The sequence below is a fragment of the Lepidothrix coronata genome, unplaced genomic scaffold, assembly GCF_001604755.1.
Source record: "Lepidothrix coronata isolate B3197 unplaced genomic scaffold, Lepidothrix_coronata-1.0 Scaffold166, whole genome shotgun sequence".
Lineage (NCBI taxonomy): Eukaryota > Metazoa > Chordata > Aves > Passeriformes > Pipridae > Lepidothrix > Lepidothrix coronata.
Window position 1 is genome coordinate 817,299 of NW_016690346.1, and position 16,413 is coordinate 833,711.

Genomic DNA, 16,413 nt, shown 5'->3' on the forward strand with positions numbered 1-16,413 from the left:
CTGTTTTATCTACACTTACCTTTTTTTTTCCATGCCAAAGAATCCTACTCTGTTTAGCCATTTCTTATGTAGAAGTTGTTCCTTATCTTTATCATTTATCACCTAGTTCTTTGCTATATAAGATCCTTCAGTAACTGACTCAAGAGAGATGCCCAAAGCAAATAGACCAGGACAATCAGCTGACTTTAATCCACCACTTCACAGGAATTTTACTCCACAATGTACAGGGGTAACAAAAGAAGAAGCACACATTTAGTTGAGCTTAGTGTGTTGATAAAAGCAGATGGGTGTGAATTTGGCTGCCAAGGTCATTATGTCACTCAAAGTCTTCCAAATACAGTTTAATACAGGTCTTATGAGGCTTGTACAGAAAGTGATTTTCAGGACCTAATTTAATAAGAGTAGTTCCCTTCTTCTGTCCTTTCTACACCACTATCAAAAGCTTATAGATCACTATAATGAACGACAGGTGATTGTGAAATAGGTAGAGGGCCTAGTCAAAGGACATTATGGAAGGATGTTCTAGAAATCTGTGAGTATTCTAGGAGACATTGTTCTCAAGGAGTACAATTTCATCTGAAAAACACAGGTACTACATTGCTGGGAAAATTCCTGAACTTGAAGCACTTGGGAGAGGGGCTGAGAGAGTGCAGGGGTGAAGGTTGTCCTATTTTTACATTCTTAACCAGACATTTGCTGTGGGTACTGCACAGCACGCTGAGCTAGATGTCCCTGCAGTCGGACCCAGGCAAAACTTCTCTTATAAACCCAGGCTGCCATGTTCATTAAAGCAGCCCATCGATAATACATGGTCCATTAAGATCACTCTTTCCATGGCTGCTGTAAATGCCGCAGGAGGCTGTGCTCTACCCGACTTTCGCTGGGAAAGGGGTGATGCTGGAAAACAGGCGGTGAAGCCCACGCCGCTGGGTAGAAGCCCGCAGTGCTAAGCCCTCCCGGCCGCCAGCAGCCCCTTCCCACCCCTCCCGCGGCGGCACGGAGCACCTAGCCCGCATCCCAGGGGCATCGGGAGCGCCGGGAGGCAGCCGGGCGGGCTGCAGGAGGGCTTAGGACCCAGGGGGACGGCAGTGGAAGGACCCAAGCTTTGGCGCACACGCCTCCTACAAAAAAAAAAAAAAAAAAAAAAAAAAAAAAAAAAAATCACAGCCCCGTGGAGCTGGCGCTCGCTCATTCAGTTTTCTAGAGAGATCTGAGCCGGAACCCGGGAGCCGGGAGATCTTTCTCGCCCACCCATCTCAGCAGCAAGGACATCTACAGGGGGAAAAACCCACCCCACGCAGCCCCCCGCCGCCCCACGGCAGCTGCTGGCGCTGTGCAGGTATTTGGATTTGCCTTCTTTGGGGTTGCGCAGGGCGGCTCTCCGCGCTCCCGGCGCCCCCCGACCCTCCGGGCCCGGGGTGCGGCGATTCAGCACCGCCGGGAGGACAGCTCCGGCGGCGGGCAGGGGCCGCTCCCTTCCCGGCATCCTGCCTGCCCGGCTCCCTCCTGCCTGCCCTGCTCCCTGCCTCCTGCCGGCTGCGTCCTGCCTGCCTAACCTCTCCTGCTCCCTTCTGCCTGCCCCGCTCCCTGCCTCCTCCCCACCCTACTCTCTGCCTGCTGCCTCCTGCCTGCCCTGCTCCCTGTCTGACCTGCCTCCTGCCTCCCAACCTATCTCTCCTGCTTCTGTTTCCTTGCCTTCTGCCTGATATGTTTGCCCTGCCTACCTCTTTCCCCTGTTCGCTGCCTTCCCTGTCTCTGTGTCCCCTGCCTCCACTGCTTACCTCATGCCTGCCCTGACTCCCTGCTCCCTTCCGGCCCTGTTCCCTGCCTCCTCTGCATCTTAGCTGGCCTGGTCCCTCCCTACCTCCTTACCCTGATTCCTGCCTCCCCTGGCTACCTCTCCTGCCTGTCCTACCTCTCTGCTCTCTGTCTCCCTCTGCTCTCTGCCTCCGTGCCTCCTTCCCCTTCTCCCCGACTCTCTTCTTTGCCCTGCCTGCTCTACTTCCCTTACCTCCCCCTTCCTCCTCTGCTTCCTCTGCCTCCCTTGCCTCCCTTGCCTCCCTGCCCTGTTTCCTGCTTCCAGCCTCCTATCTATCCTGGCTCTTCTGCCTCCAGTCCTCCTTGTCCTGTTTCTCTGATTCTCTTATTCCTGCCTTCCTGTTTTCTGCCTTCCCTGTCTACTCTCCTTCCTGCCCTGCTCCCTTGTTTCCTTTCTTCCTTGCCCATTTCCCCACATTCCTCACTTTCCTGCCCTTTCTTTCCCTCCTGTCTTCCTTCTCCATCACCAGTCCCAGTCCTTCCTGAAAGGGAGCATGGCACTGAAAAAAGCAGCTCAGCAGCCCAGAAGCTGGGGAAGAAAGGGAACACAACTTGGAAGGGAAAGTCCAGATCTAATTTGAGAGCAAGAGAGAGGTGAGAGGGATGTAGCAGAAAGGCTTAAAACTGGGATTTAAGTTACTGAAGTAAGGACTCCAGCCAAGTGTTGACATACAGAAGTTTGCCAAACAGCAGCAGATACCTGTTTGCTCCTTAGCAAATTGATGCCCATTTTGATTAGGTGTACTCAACCCAAAGAGGGATTAAAGAGAGTGGGGAATGTGCTAGGTCAGTCAAGTGTATTGCCTTTCCAATGGCAAACAGTGATGAATAATGGGTGCGAGGAAGAAGTGAGGTGAAAAACAGCTAGCCTGTAGATCCTTTTCTGCAGGAAGTAAAGAATTAAGCTGTGATCTCTGCAAGAAGTGAGGATGTTCAGACAGGGCTTCATGCATAAAAATAAATGCAAAGCAAATAACAGCTGGAGAAACCCCATGTGTGCTACTGGCCTGACTTTAATTCTCTTTGCAAAGGTTTAATCCTGAGAGGGTGAGGAAGGTCATAGGAGAAAGAGAGTTTCTCCTTTTCAAAACGCTGATTCCTCAGTTTTAACAAGCTCTGGGAATAATGAAGTTAAGGAGCAGATGGCTACTCCTTGTCCATCACTAAACAGTGACTGGATCCTATTTGGAAGGAAAAATTAAATTACAGAAAGGCGGCTTTCATGTGCTTTCTGAGTAATCAGATGATAACACGGATTTTCTCCAGTACTAAAAGTTAATACAATGCCAACATTTACATGACATATTATGTAACAGTATTATGCCATGCACTGCATAGCGAAGGTACTGGTTTACTTTTTCATATAATTATAAGTCAGATAACCTTATAGAGCTTTTCCTCATATGCAGTCTGTATCCCAGCTTGAAGTTTACACGGGCAGCTTATGTTGTCATATATCTGTTATAAAATGATGCCAATTATTTTAAGAATTCTGTTGACTCATCCAGCTCTAAAAACTATTGAGTATTTTCTAAAAATTAGACTTTTGTAAGGCATATGCAAAACAGTGAAAGATATTGCAACTTATTTCAAAAACCTTCTTAATTTATTTAATCATCATATATAACTTGAAAGCTGCTGCAGAGACCAGATACTATGAGTAGCACTGAGTGCTGCTGAGCAGTAGTGTAAGCAGTGTAATTGTGTTCAGCAACGGAGGGAATGCAGAATCCACCCCATAGCACTGGGTCAAAGCAGTTCAACTCTGTGTGCTTTGAACACAGAGGTCATTTCACTGAAACATTTAATAGCAGCCTTCTCGTCTTCCAATAGAGGACCATGTCAGTTGTAATACAAATGATCAGCCTCATAAAAGGATGGAGAATATTTCCTTCAAACTAAGACTATAAACTCATGCAATTGTTAACTGAACTGAGCAATTACTGAAGCAATTGTGCTATTGCTTGGCAAGTGAGTTTTATTTTGTCTCACAGCCCAGTACTGTAGTGTGTCTCTGGCACAAACACAAACAAGATATGACAATTGGGTCCTACTAGTTAAAACAAACTAAAAAAACAAACAAAAAAGAAACAACATTAGTCTTTTATAGAGTGGGAAATTCACTGAGCTGAAGTTCACGTGTTTTTTGGCACATGAATTCCTTTCCCTCATGATATAATGCTGCTCTGTGGATTTACTTTGAGAATTTCCAAACAGTTTAGTGGGGTTTTGGTTTGTTTGGTTTGGTTTTTTTCCTTCAATAGCATTTATAGAAATAAACTCCTTCTTTCTGATATGTTCCTCCACTGAGAAAACAAACCCACAAGGTATTATCGAATTATATTAAACTTTATTTCTACAACTTTGGGAGAAGTACCTGTGTGCAGAACTTTGTTTTGTGGTCATATTTCAACAGAAATGAGAGAAATAAAAAACAACAACAGGAGAACTGCATGAATTCCTGGGTGCAGAATTTTTCCCTCTTTCTTTCCTCCCTTCCTCCCTTCTTCCTTCCCTCCTTTCCTTTCATTCCTTGCCTCCCTCCTTTTCTGCTGCCTTCCTTATTTCCTTTCTGCCCCTGACTGTCTCTCCTTCCCTTCCTTCTCCCACTGCCACTTCATGGAGTGCCACAGATGCCTTTCTTTGGCATAATATATAAAGCAGAACAAAGTTAACACTCATACACCACCATTGTATTTCATATTTTTTAAAGGAACTTAATTTTTCAAAACATGAAGCAAAAGAACTGCAAAATTAGATAAAGTTCATGTTATTAAAGATGTTATACCAAACATCTTGGTATGTTTTGTTCCTTCTCCTGTATATCTTTGTGCAGATGTTGTAACACAATTTCTACCACATTTAGGGATTTCAGACACCAGTATTATGATTGCATGCTGTCCGATTTCTACATATAGTTTAATTATGAGGCTTGGGGGTCAGAATTCATGTTTTGCATATTGCTGATAATTTCTGCTGCAAGAAGTTTCTATATTATTGGAGAAGTGACCTCTGTCCCATAGTGGTCAGGATCCTTTTTCGTGGAGATGCTTGCAGTAGTTCATGACTGTCATGGAAGTTGCTCATAGACTGCTGTTTCTGTGGCATGCCACAGGTCCTCATGTTCCCATAGGGATTTGCAGTATATCTGTGATTGATGAATACTTAAAAACTATGACTTGGAGAAAAGTTGAACCAATCTCATTAAGTTCACAGCTTTTTAACTTTTTTATTTATGAGTTAAGTTCCACTCCTCTTCCTTAATATTCAGGTAGGCAATAAGTTTTGCACATTTTAGGTCAAAAGATAATGATGCAATTTTTATATTTTATGTCTGTTAGACAACCTTGTCAGTCTCTCCTCATGCCTGGCAGCTTGTACAAACAGCAGGACAACTGCAGGTTGGTTGCAGTTGCAGATGTGCCTGCCCTACATACTGTGCAGGGAGCAGCAAACATCAGTTGAGTTGCTGTCAGGTTTTGTGCTGTGCCATGGTTAGATTACCAGCTCTGGACATTTAGATTTGGCCCAAGGGTAACCTGTAACTGACTCAAACTAACAAAAAGATTGTAGTAAGAGGGGAATAGGAATGCATGATGTGTTGTTTTTACTGAACTAAAGGAAATGTTAGCTTTTTGTAACTGAGCTGGGACATTCTATCCTGGGAAAGTGTGAGAAACCATCAAATTCCCCACGCAGCCATTACAGTCACAAACATTCACTATTTTCATATTGAAGAGGAGCAACAATTCCCTAGTGAAGGTATACAGGAGCATCAATACTTGGAGAAGAAAGACTTGCAATATTTAACTCATTTATGTTTACTGAGAGAATCTAGCCCCCTAAGGAAGGGCTAAAGAGAAGTGGTGGTGAGGCCATACCTGCAGTACTGTATCCCATTCTGGGTTTCTCAGTACAAGAGAGACATGGACATATGGGATAAAATCTGACAAAGATTTACGAGAATGATGAAGGGACTGGAATATTGCTCACATGAAGAAAGACTGAGAGAGCTGTGACTGGAGACGAACAGGGTCAGGGGGATCTCATTCGTGTGTACAAATACCTGAAAAGAAGATGCAAAGAGGATGGAACCAGACTCTTTTCGGTGTTGTCCAGTGCAGGTCCAGAGGCAATGGGCACAAACTGAAACATGGGAGGTTCACCGTGAACTTCAGGAAACACTTTTTTACTGTGAGAGTGACAACATAGGCACAGGTCACCCAGGAAGGCTGTGGAGTCTCCCTCCTTGGAAATAATCAAAAGCTGTCTGGACAGAGTCCTGGGGAACCAGCTCTAGGAGGCCCTGCTTGAGCAGGGGGTTGGACCAGATGCACTCCAGAAGTTCTTTCCAATGTCAGCTTTTCTGTGATTCTATAATAATGTGAGCAGCAGCCAGGCTATTGAACTTGGAATATGAGATAGTCCTGTTGGAAAGCCCCTCAGGGAGGTTGCTCTTTGCAAAATCTAAAGAAAAGGTATACTTTGGGACTCCTGATTGTGCCTTCCAAGCCTAAGATGATTACACTGGGGACATTGGAAACATTGCAGTCTACCTCTCCATTTCCCAGTGTGCAACATGGCTTCATGTTTTTCTTATGATGCAGAGCATTATGCATAGAGAGGAAAGATTTCCCAGATGTTAATGTGTAAGCTTGTGGCTCAGAGGACATATGATCTGTTCCCAGCTATGTGAAATGTGTCCTCCATGATCTCAGGCAAATCAGTCAGGGCTGTGCTTCTCCCCACAATCTGTGGAAGATGCTATGATCTTGCCATCAAGGACAAGAGAGAATCAGTTTTTCTCATTGCTCTTTCATAAGTAGTTCAGGGAGCTGGAGTAGTTCCCTTTCTATGTCTTACCAATCCATTTCCAGAGCAGGTTCCTACTAAGGTAACCCAAGACCACGAAGTGCCATAGGAACCATTCCTATAGGTACAGGTGTGGATTCATCCTACCCAGACCTTATGAAGCAACCTCTGTTAAGCAGAACATAGCCCCAAGAGGTTTTCCACAGTTAACATCAAAATATTTTTCAAAAAGCAATTTAATGAGATGACACCCACTCTCTGAGATGAAATCATTCTATATTACCATTTTTCCTCCCTTCCTGCCCACTCCCTTCCTCTCTGGCATGATTTTAGCAGCTAATATCTGTATGAATGCTAGGAGTTAGGAATTATATAATGAGCCAAACCTTAGCAGTGATGCCTCTTAATACCAGGTAAGGATCAAACGCTGGTTCCTTCTCCATTTGAAAACTGTGGTAATGAAATTTCACACTCCATATAGCTTTGGACTGAATGAAAACACTTGGTAGACACAGAGACAACTAAAATCTTTCTGGAACTGAATTGGATGGGGAAGGGCCAAATGGACATGAAGTGCTCAAAAAAAGCAAGTGATATTGCAGGGACAGCTACGTGGGCAGGAACAAAATGATCCAGATAAATGCCATCATTATTGAGAGCTGGTTTTGGCCAATCTTCCAGGGGATGTAGAGCAAATAGGACTTGAATGCTGACTCAGAAACTGTCATTGAAGAGAGAGCAGTAAAGCATATTAAAATATTCCGTAATACATTATTTTCATTTTTGTTTGTACAGTATTATTATACATTTTATTATTAACTAATTTTTTTCTTTTTCATGGAGGGTCATGCAAAAATATAAGCTGGTTTTCTGAAAACTGTATCCCACTTTCAGTATGCTACTGAAGCCACTCTCTGTCCCTTGTCATTCTCTTGTTGGGATGGAAAATAAGTAAACCAAAATGGTATGTGACACCACAGTTTTGGTGGAAATTTCCGTCCTTTTTGGGTATAAGTATGTTGTGTTTCAAATCTCTGTAATTATTTTTTTTTAAAGCTTTTTTTTTCCTTTGGAGGGATGATTTATTGCAAGTGGCTGTGAAAAGACATTAGGAGAGCAAATAGTCCTTTGGGAACAAAGAGTCACAAGATAGAAAAACAGCTGTTGAGACTATAACAAACAGTCTAGTCTGCCAACATGCAGCAACAATATTCAAGGTAAGGAAAAAAAGCCAGCATCTTCATTTGGAAGATAAACCAACCCTGAACCAAACTGAACAAAGATGTAAACATCTGACAAATTGGCAGATGGATGAGAACTGCACACAACACTGGAAGAGAAGGAGAAATTACCATGGGTAGGAGGGGGTGAAAATGGTCTCTTATACCTTGGGAATCAGAATAAATCAGTACCATTTGAGAAAGTGCAGTGACAATTAAACTGGGTAGCTACGGAGCATTAAACTTATTGTCAAGGTTAGTAGTGGGAGTACAAACTCATCCACTGATGTATATCAGACTCCTTAAAGGCAATGGTGTGAGAGTGGATTCCTAACCTCATGATTTGTGTTACGATTAAAATAGCAACAAAATTTTTCACACATATTTTAGATTATTTTGCAATATATAACTTCACACCAATAAAATATTTCAGTGCAGTGTGTTCCGGCTGCTAATCAGGATAATCTATAGATAACTGTAATCCGTGGTTATAGCTCAGCTCACTATCAGAAAATTCTGAAATGCATTTTAAAATATATCTTTTGTTAGACTGAGTATTTGTAAGTTGCTTTTTTGGCAACAACATCTGACAGGAAAGGACTGTATCTCCCTCAAGTTAGGATAATCCTGGGCATTTAATTTGGTTAAAAATGGTAGGCAACTTTAATGAAAATAAGTAGCATAATTTTTGACATTAAATACTTGGGGATCCAATAAGAAGGGCCAGATTTTATGTCCTTGGTCAAATTTCATTTTTCTTTCTGGAGCAGACTGTAGTTGACCTTTCAGAAATTTGCCTTATTTCGAAAGAATCTTGGTGGAGGTGGGAGTCAGAAAAAGAGCAGTTTTACTCCCTGTAAACTCCCACAAAATGGATGATTCCACTGGGGATTGAGTGTGTGACACAGTTATCTGCCACTAGCCCTTGCACATATTAGAATAGGTCCAGAGAAGGGCCACAAAAATGATCAGAGGGCTGGATCACCTCTCTTGTGAAGACAGGCTGAGAGAGTTGGGGTTGTTCAGCCTGCAGAAGAGAAAGCTTCAGGGTGACCTTATAGTAGCCTTCCAGTACCTAAAAGGGACTTATAAGAAAGCTGGTCAGAGACTTTTTATTAGGGTCTGTAGTAATAGGACAAGGGCTAACATTTTTAAACTGAAAAAAGACAGATTCACATTGAATATAAAGAAGAAATTTTTTTGTGATAGAGGTGGTGAGACTATGGAATAGGTTGCCCAAAGAAATTGTGAATGCTCAGTCTTTGGAAGTGTTCAAGGCTAGGTTGAATGGGATTTTGAACAACCTGATTCAGTGAATGATGTCCCTGCTCATGACAAGGAGGTTGGACCAGATGATTTCCAAAGGTCCTTTTCAACCCAAACCATCCTGTGATTCCATTATTTTGAGATTCTAAGCCACAGGAGTGCTGGGCCGTGAGCCAGAGCTAATGCAGACCCCAGATAAGCTTCTTGCTTCCACTCTTCTGCTGAGTACCCTTTAGCATAGTTTCCTTACTCTACTATTTGCTGTTTAAACTAGAGAGGGACCAATCCTTGTCCCACACTCCCCCAATGACATTATCACACCCAAGCTCCCCTAACTAGCTCATGGAGACAGTTGTAACTAAAACCGTGATTCATGCAAGAAAATGCTAGTGTCACCATTAATTTGAGATCTCAGTCACAAAATATTGGCTTAGTTTCCCTATGGCCTACTGCAATTTTACATCTGTGGAATTCACTTGATACTATAGGAGTTATTCTAATTTGATCTAATAAAGGCAAGAGCAAAGCAAATAGCTGTTACTTTATTTCTATATGAGGAATCCACCTTTAATACAGCTCTTATTTCTTTCAGGATTGAATAGCCTGCACCCATAAATTATCCTTCAAAACCTGAGGACTTTTTTTCTGGAGTCATTTGCACTCTGTAGTGCCTTGTAAAAGCCTTCTATTCTCCCAACTCTGCCTTTCCTGAAGTTTTCCCAGGCTGATCAATCACCAGATACTCTGCCCTGCAGGTAGCTCTTTTCAGTTCCAGTTCCACAGTGAATACAGAAAGAGGATGCTTAATAAACTCTCCTTTGTGTTACCTACAAAAAAGTCCAATTCACATTGCTGTTAAATGAAAAGCTTATCTCCCACCACAAATGTCCTTTAAGCAAATATGCAGAAACTCTCTGTATTCAAATTTTGGGATCTCATCCTGGGACTGCAGCTGTGGCATCTAAAATGTAGTTTTTATCAATAACATGCAAGGTCACAACACAGGGAACTGAGGCATCCCTTGTGCTGACTGACTTCCAGGTCCTGGAATGTAACTTTGAGCAAACTCTGGACCAAAAAATGCTTTGGCTTCTGCTCTCCCCTTTGTTTGATCTGAGAATGCTGAACCCAGGGGAGTAGCTGAGTGAAATGGTTGTTTTGCTATAAATAATTCATAACTTTCCAAACAGCTTTCTTCAAATACAAAAAGTATGTCTGTCACTGAGGGATTCCCTTTTAATTTTTAAAACCAAATTTTCAGAAATTAGAGAGAGATCAGTTAAGCAGTGGAGGGAGGGGTATTCGCTTGTCTGTTTCTGTGATGGCTGAAAAATTGTATGGGTCTTGATCTTTCTTCACACACATATCACATTGGGACAGACCTTGATCTTATTTCACACAACTGTAACTACATAGACTTCGATGACAGCTTCTTGCTTAATTATGTCACTGAAATGTAAGAGATGCACTGTACCGATTTGTTCATACATAACGTCTTAAGCAGCTTTTCTTCTAACACTTGTAAAAACAAATACTAGGTAAAGTACAGAAACAAAAATGAAATTCAGAACTAGGTATTCAGGAAAGCTACAATATACTGGAAAAAAAAATTTAGTATAAAACACATCTCTTTTCAACTAAAACACCAGCCCTGTCTGTTAGATACATCAAATACCATATTCATGTAGAGCTTCCAATGAAGATGTATTAAGTCTCAATGGGAAATACCTTCAGTGAGGTTCTACAAAGTAGAAATTATCCCTGGTGTTGGTGGAGTTTTTGGTTTTTTAAAAATCAGTTTTACAGTCAGCTTAGTGTTTAATTCAAGGAAAGCTACAAGCTGATAGTACAATTGATAAAACCAAATCAAATAGTTGTTCTGCTTAGTATGATGAGGGTAAATCTGAGTACTTATGAAGCTGAAATGTTGTTCCTGTTGGGGTGGAAAAAACTTACTATTATTTTTGCCTTTGTCATTCCTGGTTTAAAGTTATGGGATGCTGCAACTCCCACTTCTGTAAGACAACGTTGCACAGTGTATTCCAATAGTAAGTTGATACAGCTTAGTATTTTTTGTCAATAAATCATATTACTTTTCTGAAAGCCTGAATACATACATTCAAGATGTTAGTGACTGCCTTATCTTAAATGCACTCATTCTGAAATTGACTGGTATCCTCATACATATAAAGCACACAAAGAAATTTTATGTCTATCTAAATTCAGAAATGCATTCCTGCAAGCTTTATATATGTATTTAGTCTTTCTTTTATATATTTTCCTTTTCTTTTAGTAGGTGATGGAATAAACAACACTTTCCTTTGGATGGATTATACTACATGTGAACTGCCTGTTACTCTTTCCACAAGAATAAGAAAAGCCCTTTGCTTTCATTTGTTAAATATCAGCTTGATGGGAAAAAGCATCTGAATGGCTCACACTCACAGCAGACCATCACTTGAATGGGATCAGCACCTCTACTAAAGCATCTGAATTTAAGGATTTGGAAAAGAGGTTTTTGCAGAGATGACCCACTTACAAGCTGGACTTAGTCCAGAGACTATAGAGAAAGCCCGCCTGGAACTGAATGAAAACCCAGACATTTTGCATCAGGATATCCAGCAAGTCAGGGACATGATCATCACGAGGCCTGACATTGGGTTTTTACGTACAGATGATGCCTTCATCTTGAGATTTCTCCGAGCCAGAAAGTTTCACCAAACTGAGGCCTTCAGACTGCTGGCTCAGTACTTCCAGTACCGCCAATTAAACCTGGATATGTTCAAAAACTTCAAGGCTGATGATCCAGGAATCAAACGGGCTCTGACAGATGGGTTCCCAGGAGTACTGGAAAATCGTGACCACTGTGGCAGGAAGATTCTTCTGCTTTTTGCAGCCAACTGGGATCAGAGTAGGTAAATGTAGATAGTGTCCTTATCTTTTTACATACACTCACGCTCAACTTGTAACAGAATGTGACCATCCTTTAAGCAGCAAAGCCATTTTTGATAAAAGAGTTTGTAACCATATATCCATTTTACTACAACTTCCATCTCATCTGATCACCTGTCATTCATCATTTTTAGGACATAAGTAGCTCATGTTTGTGGGTTTTTTTGCTAAATATTTCCATTTTTTAACCAGATAATATCTGTTTGCTATAAATACATTAATGTCTATTTTACAATTGTTTCAGCAATATCATGAACTAGCCAAATAGTTTGACAGAAGGCAAATGTCTCAAAACATATGGAGGTTCTTTTGGTGCAGAAGAAACTGACCATGTTTGTTCTGTCTTCAGACTTCCTAATGGATCTTTTTTGTTTATTTATTTGTTTGTTTCTTTGTTTCTTTGAACCCTTTCAAGAATTACAGCCTGTGCTGTGTTTCCACAAGCTGCATTGTAATTTCTACACACTCTGATTACTGTATGATGTTATTTTGATAAATGGGAGATTCATGCAAAGTGTATTTTCTGTTCAGGTCATTCCTTTAACAGAATGGTATGAACAAAGATATCTCCCAGCCATTATTACAAAATGATGTCCCTAAATGTTAATATGATAAGTCAGCTTTCACCATGTATTTGAAGTGATACAGAGAAAAGGGACTGGTCCAGGAATATCATGTTCACATTGTCCTCTTCACAAGTCATTCCATTCCATTTTCCCTGCCTTCATGGTGAGATGGAAAAGTGTAATCAGCTGTAAGGTTACCACGTGTTTTGCTGATTTTTCATAGAAGTCATGCTAAAGGAAAAAGTTCAGATTCAGGTTTTGAGTATCTGTTCTGATGAGTTCCAGGCAGGATTTTGTCTTGGCATGATATGAAGTTTTCTGTGAAGTTGTCTTAGGAGTCAATAGATTGGAGCTTTGAATTTACATCATAGAAATTACTAGAGAACAATACACAGATGCCTGCAATTTTTCATGTTAGTTGTTTTCTGGAAAAACCTTTTATCTGCATGTGAAAGCAGAGTTCAGAAGTGTTTCTGTTTTTCATTTACATGTGAATAAATGTATAGAAAAGGATACAGAAATGTAACTTTAAATAATCAAACGGATTTGGTGAAATCCTGCACTGAAGGGAGTAATAAAAGTTCTATTAACTATGAAGGGGCCAGCAGTTTATCTCCTGTCTTTTGGAACTGTGAGTTTCCCTTCCTTCCAACTGCAAAACTCTTCCTCTAGCAATTGGCCTGAAAAGAAAGCTGAATGCACAGGTATCTTGAATTAATAGAAAGTACCAGCTTTAGAGGACAGAAGTACTGTGGCTCTGCTGGTTGCATTAAGGGATTTAGGTATTATATAGAGCCAGCTTTGGGTTTCTGATCCCTCAACAAAATGAATCTTTGTGATTAACCTCGTACATCAAGTCCTGCACTTGGAAAGCTGAGAGTGCTGCTGTTTAAGGCTCCTGCAGTGAGATTTTTGACAGAGCAATGATTCCTGTCAGATTTGGACTCAAATTTTCTGCAAGTCCTTTAATATGCATCAATGTACATGTGTATGTGTGTTTGGATGTCTGTGTGTGCAAACCCAAAAGTGACCCTGCATGATCCTGAAAATATAATTTTAACCCTCAAAGAAGAAAAGCCAAGGCAAATAGGGTGGGATGTACTTTCCTAAGACTCCACAGTGAAATTAAAAATCATGTGCAAATTTTACCTCAGTTCAGCCACTGAAGCTCATCTCTTCTGTGGATTCAGATGACAAGAAGTGTTTTTTTCTGTGGGCTTTTGTAGCACTCAAAGTGCAACAGGGATTTTGGACAGGATTTCAGCTGTAAGTAAATGGATTTCCTCTTCCTTTTTTTACTGTCTAAAGGCAACAACAAGAGGAAAGCTGTTAAGGAGAAGGAAATGGTGAGTGCAATGTTTTATGAAGCAGCACAGAAGCAGATTAATGATCAGAAAAAACATAACTGTCACAAAAAAACTTCAAATAGGCATTGTGTACATCTTACATACATGACTCTTGGGAAATCCCTCTATAGATGTGTCTTCAGTGATGGCAAGATGTTCACAAGCTCACATTTCAGCTGTATGCTAATGGAATCAGCCGGGATGTTGGCATGCAAGAATAAGAGCTCAACCTTCAGCGTGCCTTTCCTAACTTTAATCTCATTGCCTCATGACTGTTATTTATGATCAAATCCTAATTTATAAGGGTGATTTATAAAGAAATAATAATTTATAAAGGATCTTTTAAAATCAGCATAGGTATAATCCATAAATTGATTTTCAGTCCAGACATTCTGGGATATTCATTTATGCTCCTGAGAATATGGTTGCTGTTGGGGTCACATGTCAAGGAGACAGAAGCAACCTTGAAACTATCTGTGCTTATAAATACATTGATTTTTAAAAGGAAATGTCATTATTTGTGCAATGTGACTGCTTGGACAAATCAGATTCAAGATGTTTCTAAGGTATTTCCTGTATCAAAGATAAAATTTCTATGTGAGCCTTTAGAAGCATTTGCAATTTTAGCCTCAAGAACACCATTGATAGATGTAACATCTCTAGAAAACTAGGTTTTAATTACCAGTCTCAGTGTTTCCAGCTTCAGCTTCCAGCTGCTGGATTGTGTTAGTTTAAATAGACCACAAAAATATGACAGTTTCCCATGTTTGTACTTTTGTGTCTTGACCACGTCATATCTAACCTACTTTTGAATTCACTGAGGATGTGGCACTGTAGGGTAAGTTACTGTCAGGCAACAAGAAGATAGTACATTAGCTTCTCTGCAGCAGAGGTTCTTGTGTTCACCTTTAACCATATGAATGTAAAACAGCTAACGCCCTTTTCCTTGAGGACAAAACAACCTTGTGTTGTCCACAAGGTTAAGAACTTGTGGGCAGCCAGCACAGCAAAGATAATGTTCTGCAAAGTAATCCACTAGCTTAATGTATTACTATATATTTAAGCTACCCAAGCTTAAATAGTTTTAACTTCTTTACTTGCAGAATTAGGAAGATTTTCCAGGTTGCTAATACTCTTCATCATTCTTTTCTGGACTTTTCCTGTCATTTTAGTGCAGTTGGGTGAACTGAATAAAGATTTTCACTAACAAATCATCATGTGTTAATACCATCTCTTCTGTTCAGTAGTTCTCTCCTTTTAGATATAAGACTTCACTGTGTTCTTAGTTCTCTATCACATTTTGAGCTCATGTTCAGCTCAAATTTGCTTTCAAGTCACTGTTTTCTGAAATATAAATGCCACTGGTAAATGTGTCATACATTATCATCCATAACGTGGGCACAGTCTAGCATGTGATTCATGCTCTTCTGCAGAGCTAAACCTGTCCTCCTCATCAGTTATATTGCAAGGGTTTTGTGTTATATGCAAAGTTTGCTGGTAAGAATTTTATTTGTGCTTCCACATAGTTAAAACATATAATGATGATTGTTTTTACCAAAACCTCCTTGATGACTGGGAAAAAAACACAAGGGGTGATAGTTCTTATTGCCAAATCACTAGCTGATATCTATCATGGTGCCAAAGTTCCATTAATTTAGCATGTGCTGCATTGGTTCAATTTTGCTCTGGTTTTCAGACAGGTTTCTTAGTGTTGATGTCATCACTTTCTCTCTAGGCCCTGCACAGTATATTTTGGATCTGTTAATTAATGTTGATTACATATGATACAGAACAGAAAACTTCAGAGGTACTGAATAAATGAAAATGAACAGATGGATAGAAAAGAGAGATAAGTTCCATAGTGAGGGAAAGGAAAAATGTTGAGTTATATTACTGTACAATAGTACAGGGGAGGGCCATTTTTCTCTTTGATCAGAACTCAAGATGTGAACTCAGTGAAACCCACAAAGACTTTACTTATATCATTTCTTACAGTTCACCTTATTTTTAAATGCAAATTGTGGAGTAACAAAGATAAGAATGTCAAACTAATTATGTAATGCATGTTTTTGATTAAGTAATTTGTATCATAAAAAAATTCCAGTTTTTAAAACAAACAGGTGCATACATACAGTTTTGACGAGACATGAACCAGGATTTCACGTAAAAACCAGTGTTCCATGTGCTGGATTACAAATACTCTTTCTCACACTTTGTCATTTCATCAGTCTCACCAAATCTAAGCCCTCAGTCCTCTGATGCACCTCTAGTGAAATTGAAGCTTTTAAAGAAGTCAGATAAAAGTGCCTTTTCAGCTGTTGGATTGAGGAAAGCCTTCACTAACCACCACAGCTGTTCCTACATGGGCTACTGCCTTCAAATACATGCTGCTTATATACCAAGGAGATGGAATTTGGGGTGAACAAGTAATTC

General features: G+C 40.5%; 1 protein-coding gene across 2 annotated transcripts in view; it reads left to right on the top strand.

Moving 5' to 3' along the window:
- The first annotated feature begins 1,166 nt into the window (after positions 1-1,166).
- The window catches only part of CLVS1 (clavesin 1), a 98,875-nt gene continuing 83,628 nt past the window's right edge, over positions 1,167-16,413 (top strand). The window contains exons 1-2 of one of the 2 annotated variants that reach the window (XM_017829636.1): positions 1,167-1,339; positions 11,410-12,031. In XM_017829636.1, coding sequence (XP_017685125.1) covers positions 11,643-12,031 — 389 coding nt within the window. In that variant the 5' untranslated portion in view covers positions 1,167-1,339; positions 11,410-11,642. The remainder of the gene's footprint in view (positions 1,340-11,409; positions 12,032-16,413) is intronic. The other variant, XM_017829637.1, reaches the window with a different exon arrangement.